Here is a 15,612-nt window from a genome sequence, read left to right on the forward strand (position 1 = left end):
TCTTTTAGTGTTTTACACAAATTCAGATTTGTTTTGTAAAATAGAAAGATTAGAAGGTACATTTTACTTTTTTTTCTATTTACAATTTAGAAATTAGATCATTAGATGGTTGGATTTTATTATGTTTAATTTTAAAAATGTTTGAAAATCAAACGGTACTATTTCAATTTCTATTAATTTTTTTAAAGAATGAATCCAACAGAGCAGTTTTAAATAATATTTTTAGATATCAGATGATAAAATACATCTTCTTAAAAACATATCTTTATTAAAAAAACTAATCTAAATTTATTTAATATGTATTTAAATATTTAATGTAGATATAGATAATTGATTTAGTATTTTTCTAAAAGATTCTTGAAAATTAAAATATGGAGGAAAGATAAGGGGAGAAAGTGAGAATCCTATCATCGTCTATACTCAACAAAATTAACCATTCCACGGTTTCATAAAATTATGGAGTAGCCCCTAAACTTTAACCTATTCTTCTCTTTTTCAATCACCAAACCCAGTGCCTCTTCAACCTCCGTCGTCGCTTTCTCCGACAACTTCGCCGGAAGCTTCTCCGGCGGCGGTCCATTTACCGGAGTTTTCATCTCCCTCGTTGTTCCTGAGAAACCAGAGAGCGCAAACTCTTAAACCCTTTCAAAACCCTAATCTATCTTCGAGCTCGTGGAATCGCTGCAGCCATGTATGGTGGTGGTGAGTGTGAAGTGAATTATCTTTATAAACTCTTATTTTTTTCCCTCCATCTTCTGAAATTTACTTATTTTCGGGTTGGATAAACAGATGAAGTGTCTGCAATAGTAATTGACTTGGGCTCACACACATGTAAAGCTGGTTATGCTGGTGAAGATGCTCCCAAGGCTGTGTTTCCCTCTGTAAGTGTACTAGCTACTCTTTTTTTTGTGTATTATTTTAAAAAATGTAAATTTTCAATGTTAATTTTTTAATCTCAGTGTGCTACACTATAGGAAGCTCTTAGATTGATAGTATAGTTGGGTGCATGTTCAAAAATTGTAGTTTGTTACTATAATAGCTGTGATAAATACTGTGAATAGTTTTGATAGATACTTGCTATTGTGAGCTAGTGATAAGTTTTGTTATGTGAATTTAGGTTGTGGGGGCAATTGATCAAATGGATATTGATGAAGCTGAGAATGGCGAAAAGAACTCCGAGTCTACTGCGGACGCCAAGAACAATGACAAACCCAAGGGAAAGCGAAAGTTGTATGTGGGATCTCAGTCCTTGGGGTACCGCAGAGACCATATGGAGGTGCACTTTATCTAGTGGCCTTCTAGACTAAGCTTGGATTACTAATTTACAGATTTTACTGTAATGAATGGGTTTAGGTTATTTATCTATTTCTTCCATGCTGTCAGGTCGTGTCTCCGTTAAAGGATGGGATTGTTGCAGACTGGGACATTGTTGACAACATATGGGATCATGCCTTCAGGTTGGTATTGATTATCCAATCAGTCTTTGATCTGTGTAGCATAGTTGTTAGGCTTGAATAGTAGCATGGACAAGGCTTATATGATACAGAGAACACCCCCCCCCCCCCAATTGCCTTTTTATCCCCTTCTCTAATCATACCTACCATTAATATTCATTTTGTAGTCTGCGGACATGATAATTCTTAGGTTAAGCATGCTAATATGTGTAGCCTAGTGGAAAACTTGCAGAAATAGGAGCTAGCTACTAAGAAAAAGTTGAAACAGGGGTGGGTGGGGGCTTGTATTTGGCAGACCAGCAATTGTGAACTAGCTTTTGACCTTTTGCATATGACCACAGAAGATTGAGAACTTAATTGGTAGGGACAGGGGGCTTTTAAGTTCCTCTATGTCATACCAATTACGGCTTTTAGAGTAAGAAGGATATATTTGCAATGGATATTGACAGACCAGAAATTTAGACTCTTAGATTCAATTGGTGGAAGAGGTGGTTGTGAGGATAAAACAGAGGCTTACCTAAGTGAGGCTAACATAGAGGTTCAGTGTTTTTAGGTGAGAAAATTGAAATTTTGTGAGTGATATATATAGAGGGGAGAATAATAATAAATAACAAAGAAAATTAATAAAGTAATCATGTGACTTTGATCCATAAAATAAGTGCTCTGACTTGCTTCCATTGAACTGCATTGGATTATTGTTCTCTTTTATACAGTTGTTTCATTTTATGGCATATGTTGCTGGAGTTTATAACTGTAATGATGCTTGGGCAGACATCCAAAATATCTAATATTTTTTATTCTAAAGCAATATTTCATGGAGTATGTATGTAACCTGTTATTCATAGTTAAAGCATAAAAGGATGTTAGAAATTCTGGTAGCAGTAGTCACTAAGTGAGATATGGTAGTAACGATCTTTCTTTACTCACCATTGTTGATTGAAGCCATAAAGACTCATCAAAGTTTTCCATTGTCATTGAAGTCCTAACTAAAAAGTCCTCTTTTTTAAACATCTTATTGGTTGGAATCAACTATGCAAGGATTGGCAATGAAGCATGATAGAGACACAATTAACATGATTTGAATAGCATTGTCTGGCGGGGTTCTTTCCAACCCACAAGTTGTAGAATTTAGGGAATGTGGATCTGTTTTACATTAAGGGGAAGAACGGCTATTATTAGAAGTTGAGTTCCTGAAATGGATAATACTCACGCATAATCTTTTGCTTTTAAGTAGGACCTGTTGTGCTCTTATCACTTTGCATTCTTCTTTTCTTATTAATAAAGTTCTTATTTTATCCAAAAATTCTTGAGATGGATGATTAGTGATCTTAAGTTCCCTATTGATCTCAGGAAATTCTACTGAACCATTAGAGTAGCATGTGATATGATAGTGATTATTAGACAAAAACGTGCCATCAAGAGCAAATGATATGTACAGCTGAGTTGATTTAGGTGGAGGAGTTGACATGCTAACATGTAGTGCTGAGAATATCATATAAATAATGTGACTTGGTCACATGACAAGACCGGTAGAGGCACTAGGCTGTGAGGAAACTGGATCAAATTGAAGATAATTGGATAAAGGATAGAGGAAGACCAAATAGGGCTTGTTGATTGTTATTGGATGTCATTTTTTCAGAAGTGGTTGAGTGGAAATTGCTTAACATGCCTAGGGGTTTGCTTTGTTCTTAACTGGGGTGTGCTTTCTTTTTTCTTAGGGAGTGCCTCTTGATTGATCCTAAAGAGCATCCAATGCTACTTGCAGAACCTTCTTCTAACACTCAACAGCAGAGAGAAAGGTATTGATGTATTGTGGCTGTATATAAATTTTTAATATACAATTATAGACTTCAATTTAAAACATTAGCGTGTAAAGTTTTTTGTGATTCTTCCAGGGCCGCAGAGCTTATGTTTGAGAAGTACAAAGCACCTGCATTGTTTTTGGCAAAGAATGCTGTAAGTGAATAATACGTACCGTCACTAACTAAGCAGCACAAATACAAAAATTGACATGGAAAACCAACTTTTGAAAATGTAGGACATGGACATGACACATATAATTTAAACTTTTGGGCAAAAAAATTCATTGCCCATAATATCATGTACAAGCTTCACTACAGAATATATTATTTTTTTAATTAAAAAATTGGTACACGGCCTTGCTTATATTGTGTCTGATTTGTTGGTTTCGAAAAAATAATTTAAAAAACCTCAACTATTAATGTGCGGTGTGTCATACAATTATTTGCTTTGGTGCTTGCTTGACTGACGCATGGGTGCAACACCTAAATGATTGCATATGCTTTATAGTTTACGACTTTTATGTTCTACTGAAGAGATGTATGTTCTGGAGTGATAATGAAAAAATATTGGAATGTGATTCCTTTTCATAACATACAGGTTTTGACATCTTTTGCATCAGGGCGTGCTACGTCATTGGTTGTTGATTGGTAAGAGTTTGCAAATGATCTTTTCCTCTTATTATTTTCATTTTTCTATTTCTGTATATTTGTTAAAATTTTTAGGTATTGTATATTGAAGATTTATGTTACTGTTGATTATTTGAGTTTGGTAATTGCTTTGTCATCCTTTTTCGTTGTGCTTTTTGATGTCCTGCTGGTGCTAAATACAGTTGTGGAGTGTTTTGAATTTGCTTTAGTTTCAGGATAAGTGACACTTTATGTATGTTATAAATACAATAAGAAAAAAGTCAAGAGTGAAACTGAATAAGTCTATTATCAGTTTTACTATCATAACTATGAGAAATCAAATTGCCAGAGATTTTATTCTGAAGCAAACATTATTTAATGCACTTGTAATTTCAGTTGCATAATTTTTCAACTGGTCAGGCTATCCTTTTTCTGCTTGACCACTGTAAAGTTCTCATTTTCAGTGGGTCCTGTGGAATGTGTAAATGCCAATGGTCCTCTATAAAACTTATTAATGTCTTGTGTAGTATGGTTGCATTTGGTTAGTGGGTGGAGACAGACGAGACAGAGAGACATAGACACGCACAAGACTCTGATTTTTTAGGTTTGGTACCTAAGCATGCAGCAAAGAATACAAATCTATCTGAGTGACGGCGACGGGTGGATCTGAGTGTGGAAGGAGGGAGAGAGGAAAGTGAGGTCTGTCTGAGTGATGAAGTAGGAGGGAGGGGCAGATTTGGGTGTTTTGAAAAATATTAAGGGTAAAATTGTAAACAATTTATACACAATATGTGCCCACTAAAAATCTATCTCATCATTTTGGAGACACACAAAATGTGTGTAAGCTTGTATGTAATTGTGTGTAACTGTGCTCTCCGTAAACTTGTCTCTCGCAAAACAAATGCTAGACATGTGTCATCGTGTCTCTGTCTCTGGTGGACATGAACAACAAACAAACACTGCCTATGTTCTAGGAGATGGAGGAGGCTGATCATGATGGAAGTTTAACTCACTCACGACTAATACTAAAGTCTTAGTCTAGAAAACATTAGGTGTCTAGCAGTGTGGACTGGGGAGACCAAATTGAACAACTTAAAACATGAGAGCTCAATAGAGAAAATTAAATTGGGAACTGATATGAGTCGTTTTGTGATTTACAGTATTAGTTTAACATTTATTGTATCAAATATGTCAGAATATAATGTTAGAAGCTCCGCGAATGAATTTGAGAGGTTTACGTTATTTTTTAATTGTGCTCAGTGGTGGAGGATCAACTACAGTTGCACCGGTACATGATGGCTATGTTCTTCAAAAGGTATTCACTTGTTGTCACCTAACTGAATCAATCCATGCTTTTTTTTTTCAATATATATATAGTATTTAATTTGAAGGAGAGCCTTGGGGCAATGGTTTAGTTGTCTCCATGTGACTCCAAGGTTTCAAACTATGGAATTAGCCACTGACATTTGTGTCAGGTTAGGCTACCTACATTACACTCTTTTGGTGTAGTCCTTTCCCGGACCCTGCATATCACTAGATGCTTGCCATTACTTTTAGTATTTACTTTCATGCCCAGTTTCTTATATGTAATATTTTCGTGGTTTCTTTTATCTTCAATTCTAAATACTCCATAGTTTCTGAAATTGGATTGCTTATATAGAGGTTATAAGGCTTATAGGTTGACATATCTGACATTATAAATTAATTAAATAATGGCCTAAATATACACATTAAATAGATTGAAGCAAATCATGACAATTAGTGCAATTTTAAAGTTCTCTGATCATAACTATTAATATTGCTTATAATATATAAGATATATAGATTTGAGGTTATTTAGTCCATTAAAATGTACAAATTATCTATAATTCTGTACCAATAAAGAGCTAATCTTTTTATATATGAATATGAACTGTATATGCATGTCTTATGTTCTGTTATAGGATCTTATTTCACACTTTCAATCATATTCAATAACATTGAATGTGTCATTTTGCTGATAATTTCTATAATGCTTTCTACACAAGGCTGTGGCGACCTCTCCTATTGGAGGAGAATTTCTTACAGACTGCTTGATGAAAAGCTTGGAAAGCAAGGGTATCGTGGTGGGTGACAATTATTAGTTATTGTGTTTGCCAGTGATCATCTGAAGCGAAGTTGCTGTGCATTTATCTGCCTGACATTTCCTTTTCTTTGTTGTGTTGTTGTAACAGATAAAACCACGGTATTCTTTTAGGAGAAAGGAAATACGCCCTGGAGAGTTTCAGGTATACCGTGTTCCAAGTTTTTCTGTATGTTGTAAGATAGTTTTCTCGCTAATTTTCAGGATCTATAATTTTCCTTGTTTCCTCTATCTTGATACTTGAAATTTCGCAATATGGAGTTCCTGCCCTTGGATCTTGTGATTTGTTTGTGCCTGTAAGAATCTGGATGGTTTAAGTGCTTCATTTCTCTCATCTTTTAACTGATGGTTGATCCTGGTTCTTGAGTTTTGGTTAAAAAAAAAAGACGACAGATTTCTATGAAAATCAATTGTGCTAGTAAACTGTTGCTCCATGACTTTAGCTTGTAAAAATTAAGCAAATTAATGAAGATAAAGGTGTTATAGAATAATTTATTAAGGTATACAAGGAACTGGAATTAGAAAGTGGGGTATAGTTGTGTAGAAAAAAATTATTTATTTCAATTTTCAAAGTATTTCTTGAAGTTTTGACGCTCATGATTCCAATGAAAATTGTCGCCTGTTCTCTTTATTGGTAGCATGAGGCTAATTTTATTTATTTGTTTGCTACCAACCAATATTAATTTAGTTCTTTGCTTTTATGTTCCAGTATGAGGTTGGTTATGACTACAGTTCAATAAACTGAATTATTATCATATCTCATTGTGTTTCTCTCGTTTACTTCTCTTTCCTACAGACTGTAGATATTGATTTTCCAAATACAACTGAAAGCTACAAACTCTACTCTCAGGTCCGTGAGTGATCATGGAATTTCTTGTTATATGTTATTTTCCCCTTATCTGATGTCTGCTTTCTCCTCTGACAGAGAGTGATTGCAAGTGATATCAAAGAATGTGTATGCCGTGCTCCAGATACTCCATATGATGGTTGGTCAACCTGTTTTCATCACATACAATGTTTTGAACCCCATTTATCCTGTGATTTATTCTTTTGCAGTCATATGTGCATGAAATGCCTCAATTTTGATTTATTGTTGCCCTTTGTTTTTTGTTTACGCTTTTTTCCTTCCGACCTCTCTCATAATCCATCAAAGAGCGTATTCCATAAAAAAATAAAAATAACTTGATCCGTCATGCTTATTGCAATGTTCCACTATTTGCTTTGCTTTACATTTATGCTTCCAATATAGGTGATATATTTTGATTATTTGATTTAGTAGAAAACTAAATTCAGACATGATTCATGACACAACACAATGATGTCATTTGATCTATGTAATCAATCCTACTTTGTGAGATAAGGCTTCGCTGTTGTTGTTGATTATTTAGTAGAATATACTTCTATTTTCCTGTCTCCAACAGAATTGAGTATAGGTTGTTCCCATATATGACATCGGTCATTCTTCATCTTTTACTGTAGATAGTGCATATTCAAACATTCCGATGACCCCATATGAGCTCCCTGATGGCCAGTAAGTTGAAGTCACTCTTACTTGTTAGTTTATATGGAAATGTTTTTTTAATAATGATTTTTCCTTCTTTTCTTTTTATATAATATAACACAGGACAATTGAAATTGGATCTGATAGATTCAAGATTCCAGATGTTCTTTTCAATCCATCCCTAGTTCAGGTGTGCAGTCTCTAAAGAAAATATGTTGGTTTCTGTTTTTTTGTTTTTTTTTTTGTTTACATAAAAGATTTGTAACAGATAGCCTGTTATATATGTATATACTTTTTGGCTTTTGCTTCTGGGAATTCCATATATTAGGTTTCATTAGCAGCATATTGTACGGCAGTCACATTGGGTTTATAGTTTTGTCTTTCAGTGCTTAAGTGAACTGCTTCAAAGTCAATGTTTCCAATTGTTTGTTCTTCAATGTACTAAAGTTTTGATGTTGCTTTTTCCCCCCTTTATTTTTTGTATATGTTGTGTCAATGTAAATCAAGACAATTCCTGGCATGGAGAGCTTTGCAGAAGTTGCTCCTTCCGTTCGTGGCCTACCCCAAATGGTAATCTACTTCGAAGTGATTTTTCTTTCTTTTTTTTGTTGTTCTCTTTTTTAGGTGTACAGTGTCAATGAGCCTAAGTACTTCCTTGTGCCCTAACTTGTCTTCTTCCAGTTTCTGATGATTTTGCTATCAATTTTGAATATTTACAGGTTATAGAAAGCATTAACAAATGTGATGTAGACATTCGAAGAGAGTTATTTAGTAGCATACTGGTAATTTTCTTGTGTCTATATGCTTTAGCTAGTTCCTACACTCAATTGGATACAGCATGGACTTTTTTTGGTGTTAATCTCTAATCCACCCTTGACCAAGCAATGATGAGAGCCTCACGCATATATTTGGCCATTCTTTATGATGGGAACTTGATGATTCATACTGGAGTGATCCATGGATTTTAAAAATAGATAAAATATTTTAAGTTTTAATTCATAATAAGATATTAATGAATTGCTTCAAACTAAAATATTTTAATGAAGATTTTTAATGTGTTGTAGTAAATAAAAGATTTAAATTGGATTATAATTATGTCATATGGACTTGTGAATTTTTTTGGATAAAAGAAGAATTTCATCAAGACGAGAGAAGAATAATAGAGGGTAATGGAGGATAAGAGAGCCAGGATTGGAGCTGCTACTTGGCAGAATATTAGAGTGGATTGGTCAATGATTTCTAGAATTCTGGAGGACTTGATAAAAGCATATGAGGAACAATTTTTTTTATCCAACTTTCTAGTGTTATGTTTGTAGGCTAATTGATCTGATCTAAGCATATGCATCTATTGACCTGAAACATATGATGGAAGTATCTTAGGTAGCGTTTGTTTTCGGAGACATGACACAGAGACATGGACAGTACATATTTAGAATGTGTTTGGAAGCAGAGACATGGACACGGAACACATTGTCTCCGGGACAGTTTTTTATATTTTTGTGTCCACTCTTCTACGAAGGACAATGATGGACACGGGATTTGGAAGAGTGGACACGGACTCTTTTATAAATTTTGTTTTCCTTTTTGTCCATAGATATTTTTTATTATTCCACTATTATCCCTTCTTATTTTTCCTATAATTAGTCTTGAAACTTTTGAAAGATAAATATTATTAAAGGTAAAATTGATCTTTTTAAAATGTTAAAAAATAATTTATAAATTGTAATTGATTTTATATAATTTAAAAAAAATCAGTTTTTAGATAAAAAAATTGGTTTTCTAAATAAAAATAAATTTTTATGTGCAAAAACTTTTTTTTTTCATGTAAAAATAGATTTTTTTTTAAAACTGATTTTCTGATTTTTTATTTAAAATTAATTTGGCTTATTAACCTAAACAAAATTTTTTATTAATCAAACTCAGATCTATTTTTTTATTAATCTTAACCATATGTATTCCTACATATTAATAATAAATTTAAAAATAAAATAAATATATTTATAATTTTTATTTTAATATAAATACTATTATATATTTTTTTATTAAAATTTTTTGTCTCTTCAAATATTTTTTTAAGTTTCGTCTGTACTCCTACGTACTCTCATTCTCTATTAAATTACTTTGTACTTGACCGTAGAAAATTTAGAATCATATGGTTATTTTAGTCATTTCATATAATATTTTAGTCTTGTCCATATGTATCCAAACATAATACTGGACATTACATTAGTGTCTTGTACATCGTATCCAAACACAATACACAAACAATAATTTTTAGTGTCTCCGTCCTATTGTCTCTGTCTCAGTGTCGTGTTCTGTCCTGTCTTTGAAAACAAACGCAGCCTTATAGTGCATCACCTGACAACACTGAAATTGATTTCATTCATCACATGTAGCTTGCTGGTGGCACAGCTTCAATGCAACAACTGAAGGAACGCCTTGAGAAGGATTTACTAGAGGTAAAATTCAATAAATAAGCTCTTGTCTAAAATCTATTAAATGCACTGAACGAAAGTGCGCTTTTGTGCTGAGTCTGAATACTGAGTGTGGATGTGTAAGATTGGGTTTCAGCTGCATTTAGCTTTTGCATTCTGACATTTCTAAGACAAGAAAAATAACTTGATTGACCTTGTGAAACACTCTCTCAGGAGTCAGATTTCAGTTTATATATCATGATTCATAAACTTTCTTTCTTTGTTTTAATCATGAAAAATTGATTGCGATACACGTCTGATGCAGGAATCCCCTCAAGCTGCTAGAGTAAAAGTATTAGCGAGTGGAAACGCTACTGAAAGAAGGTTTAGGTAATACCCGAGTCAAAATACTACTCAACAGTTGCGTATGATGCTTGATTAACTACTGTACATATTTCCATGCTCCTTGATCATTGGTTTGATATCTGTAAATACACTTCTAAAGATTGAGAAAATGGTTCACACGATGTCTAGTATAACTATAATAGGAAAATTGGTGGTATGATTTGATCTTGAGGTTACTACTATAGTTATTTTGAATTATATATTAATTATTGGGTGCATCAGCGAATCACTATATTAGCTGAAGATTGATCTACAATGCCAGCCTGTTAAAGACCTAATGTGAGCCTGTTCAGGGATGGCGTTTTTGAGTTGTGTGAACTCTTTTGGCGTTTCTTTCTGCATGTGTGATGATCACATTTCGCCATGAACACTGGATGAAATTGCTTTTAAACTCCAATCATCGTATGCCGAGCTGCCCTTCAGGATACATTATGTGGTCTAGTTACTAGGTTTGGAAATCAGTTAGGGGCTGACTTGGATTATGATTTTATATGAGAATGCGATGATTGTTCATGCATCATTGATACTGTATCCTCTAAGTCATGTTTCTTGATGATTTTGTGCAGTGTTTGGATAGGGGGTAGCATATTGGCTTCTCTTGGCTCCTTCCAGCAAATGTGGTTCTCCAAGTCCGAGTAAGTGTCCATTGCTTGCCCAACTTCTTGTGACTCTGCATAAATTTTACATTACCTTAAGGGGAACCATGAACAACGGTTTAGTCGTCATATGTGATCTCATTGTCATGGATTCAAACCTTAGAATTAGCCACTAACAATGCATCAGGTTAGGATGCCTTGCTTATACACCGGGCTGCCCTTATATTTCACATTCCTTATCTTGTTGCCTTCTTTCTCTTATGTCGACATGATATATCATAGGGATCAATAGTATCATTTGATCTATGTAGCTGACTTCACCTAGTGGAATAAGGCTTTGTTGTTTTTTGTCGTTTTCATTCTCTTCATCACTTTTGTCATTACGAAAACATAGTTGTCAAATTACACATCCAAATTTTCCATTAAAGACCATGATTGTCAACAATAAACTGTTTTAATGCACTTGTCACAGGTATGAAGAGCATGGAGCTTCATATATCCAAAGGAAGTGTCCTTAAATTGTTATTTGTGTGTGCATACGTTATCACCTTGGGAAGTATTGCCATGAACGCAGACTTAGTTTTCTGTGATTGTCTTTTAATGTATTTATCTTTCATATTTATATCCATTCCTGTTAATTCTCAACCTAACTGCATTATTTACCTAGTCTAATTGTAGCTGTAATTTATACTGATGTAAAGTATACCTATAGTCCCACACCCCCCCCCCTTTTTTTTTCCTTTTGTGTAAGTTACAACATGAAATTTGAGTGTCTATTTAAATGGTAAAGATAATTAGGACAATTTTTTTGCTGCAATCTTTGTTTTGATTGTTATTTGCTGCAGTTATTGATGTTTTAACCTTTATATCAACGGGTTCTGTTATACATCTTTGCTGCCCCTGTAAATGTACATGTATACTCTCTATTTTCATTTTGGGGTCTTATGCATTAACATCAAGGACAATTTTACTATGAAGAGATTTTTGTGTGAAGAGAATCAAGAGGAGTGTATAATCTATTTTTAAAAATTAATAAAAATAAAATAAAACATTCTCCTAGATAGATATATCTATCTATCAAAGAAAATCTCCATATCTTTATTTTTCCTCTTCACTATAGCATGATGTTAACCTTTTTAACGACTTTTACCTGTTTATATTATTTCTTTAATTAGATACAAATGCCAAAAGACAAATGTGTAAATGGTGTTTAATTATTGATACAAATGATATATTTTGACCATCGTTTGTATGTAAATTCTAACATTTGTGCAAACTTGTTTGAAAATTTTGGTGTTTGAACGAAACGTAAAATAAAAAATATTTACACAGAAGTTATTGTTTTCTTCATTTTTTTAATTTTAATTTAATTTATATAAAATTAAATTCTATGAAAATAATATAGAAAATTTTTAAATCAGCATAGAAATTCTATAAAAACAATGCAGGAACATTTAAAGTTAAACACCAATACTATAATGAAACAATATAGAAATTTGGTATAAATAACAAGGGATATATCTATAAACATAAACAATAGGGTACGAAAATTATTCTTGTAAGCCAATGAGATACACTTCAAATGACATAGTTTTTCCATACTCATTTAAGAAGTTGCAGGTTCGAGTATCTCTATCTTTGGTTAAAAAAAAAATTCTTGTAAAATTTATTTATTTTTTAATTAATTTTTAGGTTCATAATACTTATCATCATCATCACTAATTCAATAATTTACATGAAATAAAATTTAAAGTTATTTTACTTAATGCATCATTTATGAGTGGCTTTTTTTTCTCAAAAATTTTATTAGTTATATACATAAAGGAGGAGGGTTGTTAGACCTTCGACAGTGAACATAAAAATTTAGTCGAATCTTCATTACATGGACCAAAGACGTTATTGTGCTAAAGCTAGGTCGTTACCCGAAAACAACGCACTATATGGCTTGCGTACAGTGTCAAAGGAGCAAGAGCCGCTGCATCGGTGCCCGGGTGTAGTGTTAAATGAGCAAGGATTCTCGCATTTTCGTGAACGAACGAGGATAAATAAGCTAATTCACAAAGAAAAAGATAAAGATAAATGTTGGAGCGACAGAAGAAGGTTGAGATTTAGGACATGGGACATGGAACATAGGCACTTTAATAGGAAAATCTATGGAGGTGGTGGACATCATGACAAGGAGAAAGATTAACATCATGTGCCTACAAGAAATAAGATGAGTCGGTGCGAAGGTTAGGGAGTTGGATATTTCCGAGTTCAAACTTTAGTATACAGGAAAGGTGAAGAATAGGAATGAGGTATGTATTATTGTGGATAAGTAGTGGAAGAAGGACGTAGTGGATGTCAAGAGGGTGGGAGATCGGATCATCTCTATCAAACTTGTGGTGGAAGGAGGTACTTTTCATGTAATTAGCGCTTATGCACCGCAAGTGGGTTCAGACGAGCAATACAAGATAAGATTTTGGGAGGATCTAGAGAGTTTGGTCCAAGACATGCCTTCAGGAGATAAGATTTTTTTAAAAGGAGATTTAAATGGCTATGTTGAAAGAAAAGTGACTGCGTATGGAAGTATTCATGGAGGCCATGGTTTTGGGGTGGTCAATATCGAAGGTAAAACTATTTTGGACTTTTCCTCAATCTTTTACCTTCTCATCGCAAATACATGTTTTAAAAAGAGAGACAAACATCTTATAACCTATAAGAGTGGCATGACAAGCTCTCAAATCGACTTCTTTTTGTTGAGGAGAGTTAACCGAAAATTTTGCATTAATTGTAAAATTATTCTGGAAGAGAATTTAACAATACAACATAGGATGTTGTTCATGAATTTTCACAAAGATGAGGAATCCAAAGACGAGGTGGTGGCGGATGAAAGGTGATGAACAAAGAAGATTCTTAAGACGGGTAGGAGAAGAGGCAAAGTGGGATGGAGATGGAAGTGCGGAGGAGATGTGGAAGGAGATGGCAGAAGTTATTAGAAGAACCGCAAAAGAAAGTTTTGGTGAATCTAGAGGGATAGGACCAAGAGATAAGGAGTCCTGGTGGTGGAATGCGAGTATATAAGAAAAGATAAAGGCAAAAAGGAAGTGCTTTAAGGAGTGGTCTTTGTGCCGCAATGCAGATAATTGAGAAAAATATAAGGAGGTTAAGAAAGAGACAAAAGTAGCTGTAAGTGAAATAAGAATAAGAGCATATGAGGGTCTCTACTAGTCTTTAGGCACAAAGAAAGGAGAAAAATATATATATAGAATTGCAAAGAGCCATGAAAAAAGAACGAGAGACTTGGATCAGGTTAAGTGCATAAAGGACAAAGACTGAGAGGTTTTGGTTCAAGAAAAGAATATCAATGAAAGGTGGAAGAGCTACTTCTACGAGTTGTTTAATGAAGGACATAAGACTCTTCTAACCCTTGGTCGGTTATGCATGAGGGAAGAAGGATTCGAGATTTCGAAGTACAAGAAGCTCTAAAGCGGATGAAAAATGAAATGGCAGTAGGACCCGATAATATTCCGATTGAAATTTGGAAGAGCCTTGAAGAGAAACGCATCAATTGGTTAACCAAATTTTTTAATGAGATTTTAAGATCAAAGAAGATGCCAGATGAGTGGAGAAAGAGTACCTTGGTACCTATCTACAAGAATAAGGGGGATATACAAAGTTGCGAAAACTATAAATGGATCAAACTCATAAGTCATACCATGAAGTTATGAAAAAGGGTAATAGAACGGAGGCTGAGACAAGAGACACAAGTAATAGAGATCCAATTTGATTTTATGTCAGACAGATCCACTACTGAAGGGATATACCTGTTAAGAAGGATGATTGAGAGGTATCATAGTAATAAAAGAGATCTATATATGGTGTTTATTGATTTGGAAAAAACGTACGATAGGATGCCAAAGGATGTCTTATGAAAGTTTTTGGAAAGGAAGAGAGTAAGGATCGCATATATTCGTGCAGTTAGAGATATGTATGATGGGGCTACAACTAGTGTGAAGACTCAAGGTAGTGTGACGAAAGAATTTTCTATTGTTATAGGATTACACCAGGGATCATCCTGAAGTCCATACTTTTTCACATTAGTCTTGGAAGTACTCATAGAGCATATCCAAGAGTCTGTATCATGGTGCATGCTTTTTTTCGATATCGTCCTTATAGGAGAGTCAAGGGAAAATCTAAATGAGAAGTTGGATTTATGAAGAGAAATTCAGGAGGTGTTTGGTAAGTTCGGCCGCCGAAGGAAAAACTCTAATACAAAGGTAAAGATTGGAGAAAACATCCTACGAAAAATTAAAAGTTTTAAGTATCTTGGATGCATCATACAGGATAATGAAGAGATTCAACAGGATGTAAATCATAGGATCCAAGCAGGTTGGTCAAAATGGCGGAGTGCGTCTGGTTTTATATGTGATATAAAAGTGTCTTTAAAACTTAAAGATAAATCCTATCTACTGCTATCAGACCGGCTATACTTTATGGTACAAAGTGTTAGGCGGCCAAAGGGGTGAACATAAGTTAAGTTTGGCAGAGATGAAAATGTTGAGATGGATGAGTGGTCATACGTGATTGAATAGAATAAGAAACGAAGATATAAGAGAGAGAGTTGGAGTAGCACCTATTGTGAAAAAATGGTAGAATTGCGTCTCAGATGGTTTGGACATGTGAGAAGAAGACCGATAGAGTATCCAGTC

General features: G+C 34.0%; 1 protein-coding gene across 1 annotated transcript; it reads left to right on the plus strand.

The window, feature by feature from the left end:
- Positions 1-332: 332 nt before the first annotated feature.
- Positions 333-11,738, plus strand: LOC107618289 (actin-related protein 4). The gene is made up of 20 exons (XM_016320306.3): positions 333-702; positions 790-881; positions 1,118-1,276; positions 1,384-1,457; positions 3,173-3,253; positions 3,350-3,410; positions 3,855-3,904; positions 5,144-5,198; positions 5,911-5,988; positions 6,097-6,150; positions 6,802-6,855; positions 6,931-6,991; positions 7,485-7,536; positions 7,630-7,696; positions 8,014-8,076; positions 8,226-8,288; positions 9,903-9,965; positions 10,246-10,310; positions 10,892-10,960; positions 11,394-11,738. Exons 1-20 carry the CDS (start codon positions 690-692, stop codon positions 11,437-11,439), a joined length of 1,320 nt encoding a protein of 439 aa, XP_016175792.1. The 5' UTR covers positions 333-689; the 3' UTR covers positions 11,440-11,738.
- The last annotated feature ends 3,874 nt before the right edge of the window (positions 11,739-15,612 follow it).

Source organism: Arachis ipaensis, chromosome B9 (assembly GCF_059453495.1).
Source record: "Arachis ipaensis isolate K30076 ecotype BB chromosome B9, ASM5945349v1, whole genome shotgun sequence".
Classification (NCBI taxonomy): Eukaryota; Viridiplantae; Streptophyta; class Magnoliopsida; order Fabales; family Fabaceae; genus Arachis; species Arachis ipaensis.

Bases quoted from the DNA above. Each gene is read 5' to 3' on its own strand.
- LOC107618289 (XM_016320306.3), top strand. The intron at 3,905-5,143 runs GTAAGAGTTTGC...AATTGTGCTCAG, and splicing joins ACGTCATTGGTTGTTGATTG to TGGTGGAGGATCAACTACAG. The intron at 5,199-5,910 runs GTATTCACTTGT...TTTCTACACAAG, and splicing joins ATGGCTATGTTCTTCAAAAG to GCTGTGGCGACCTCTCCTAT.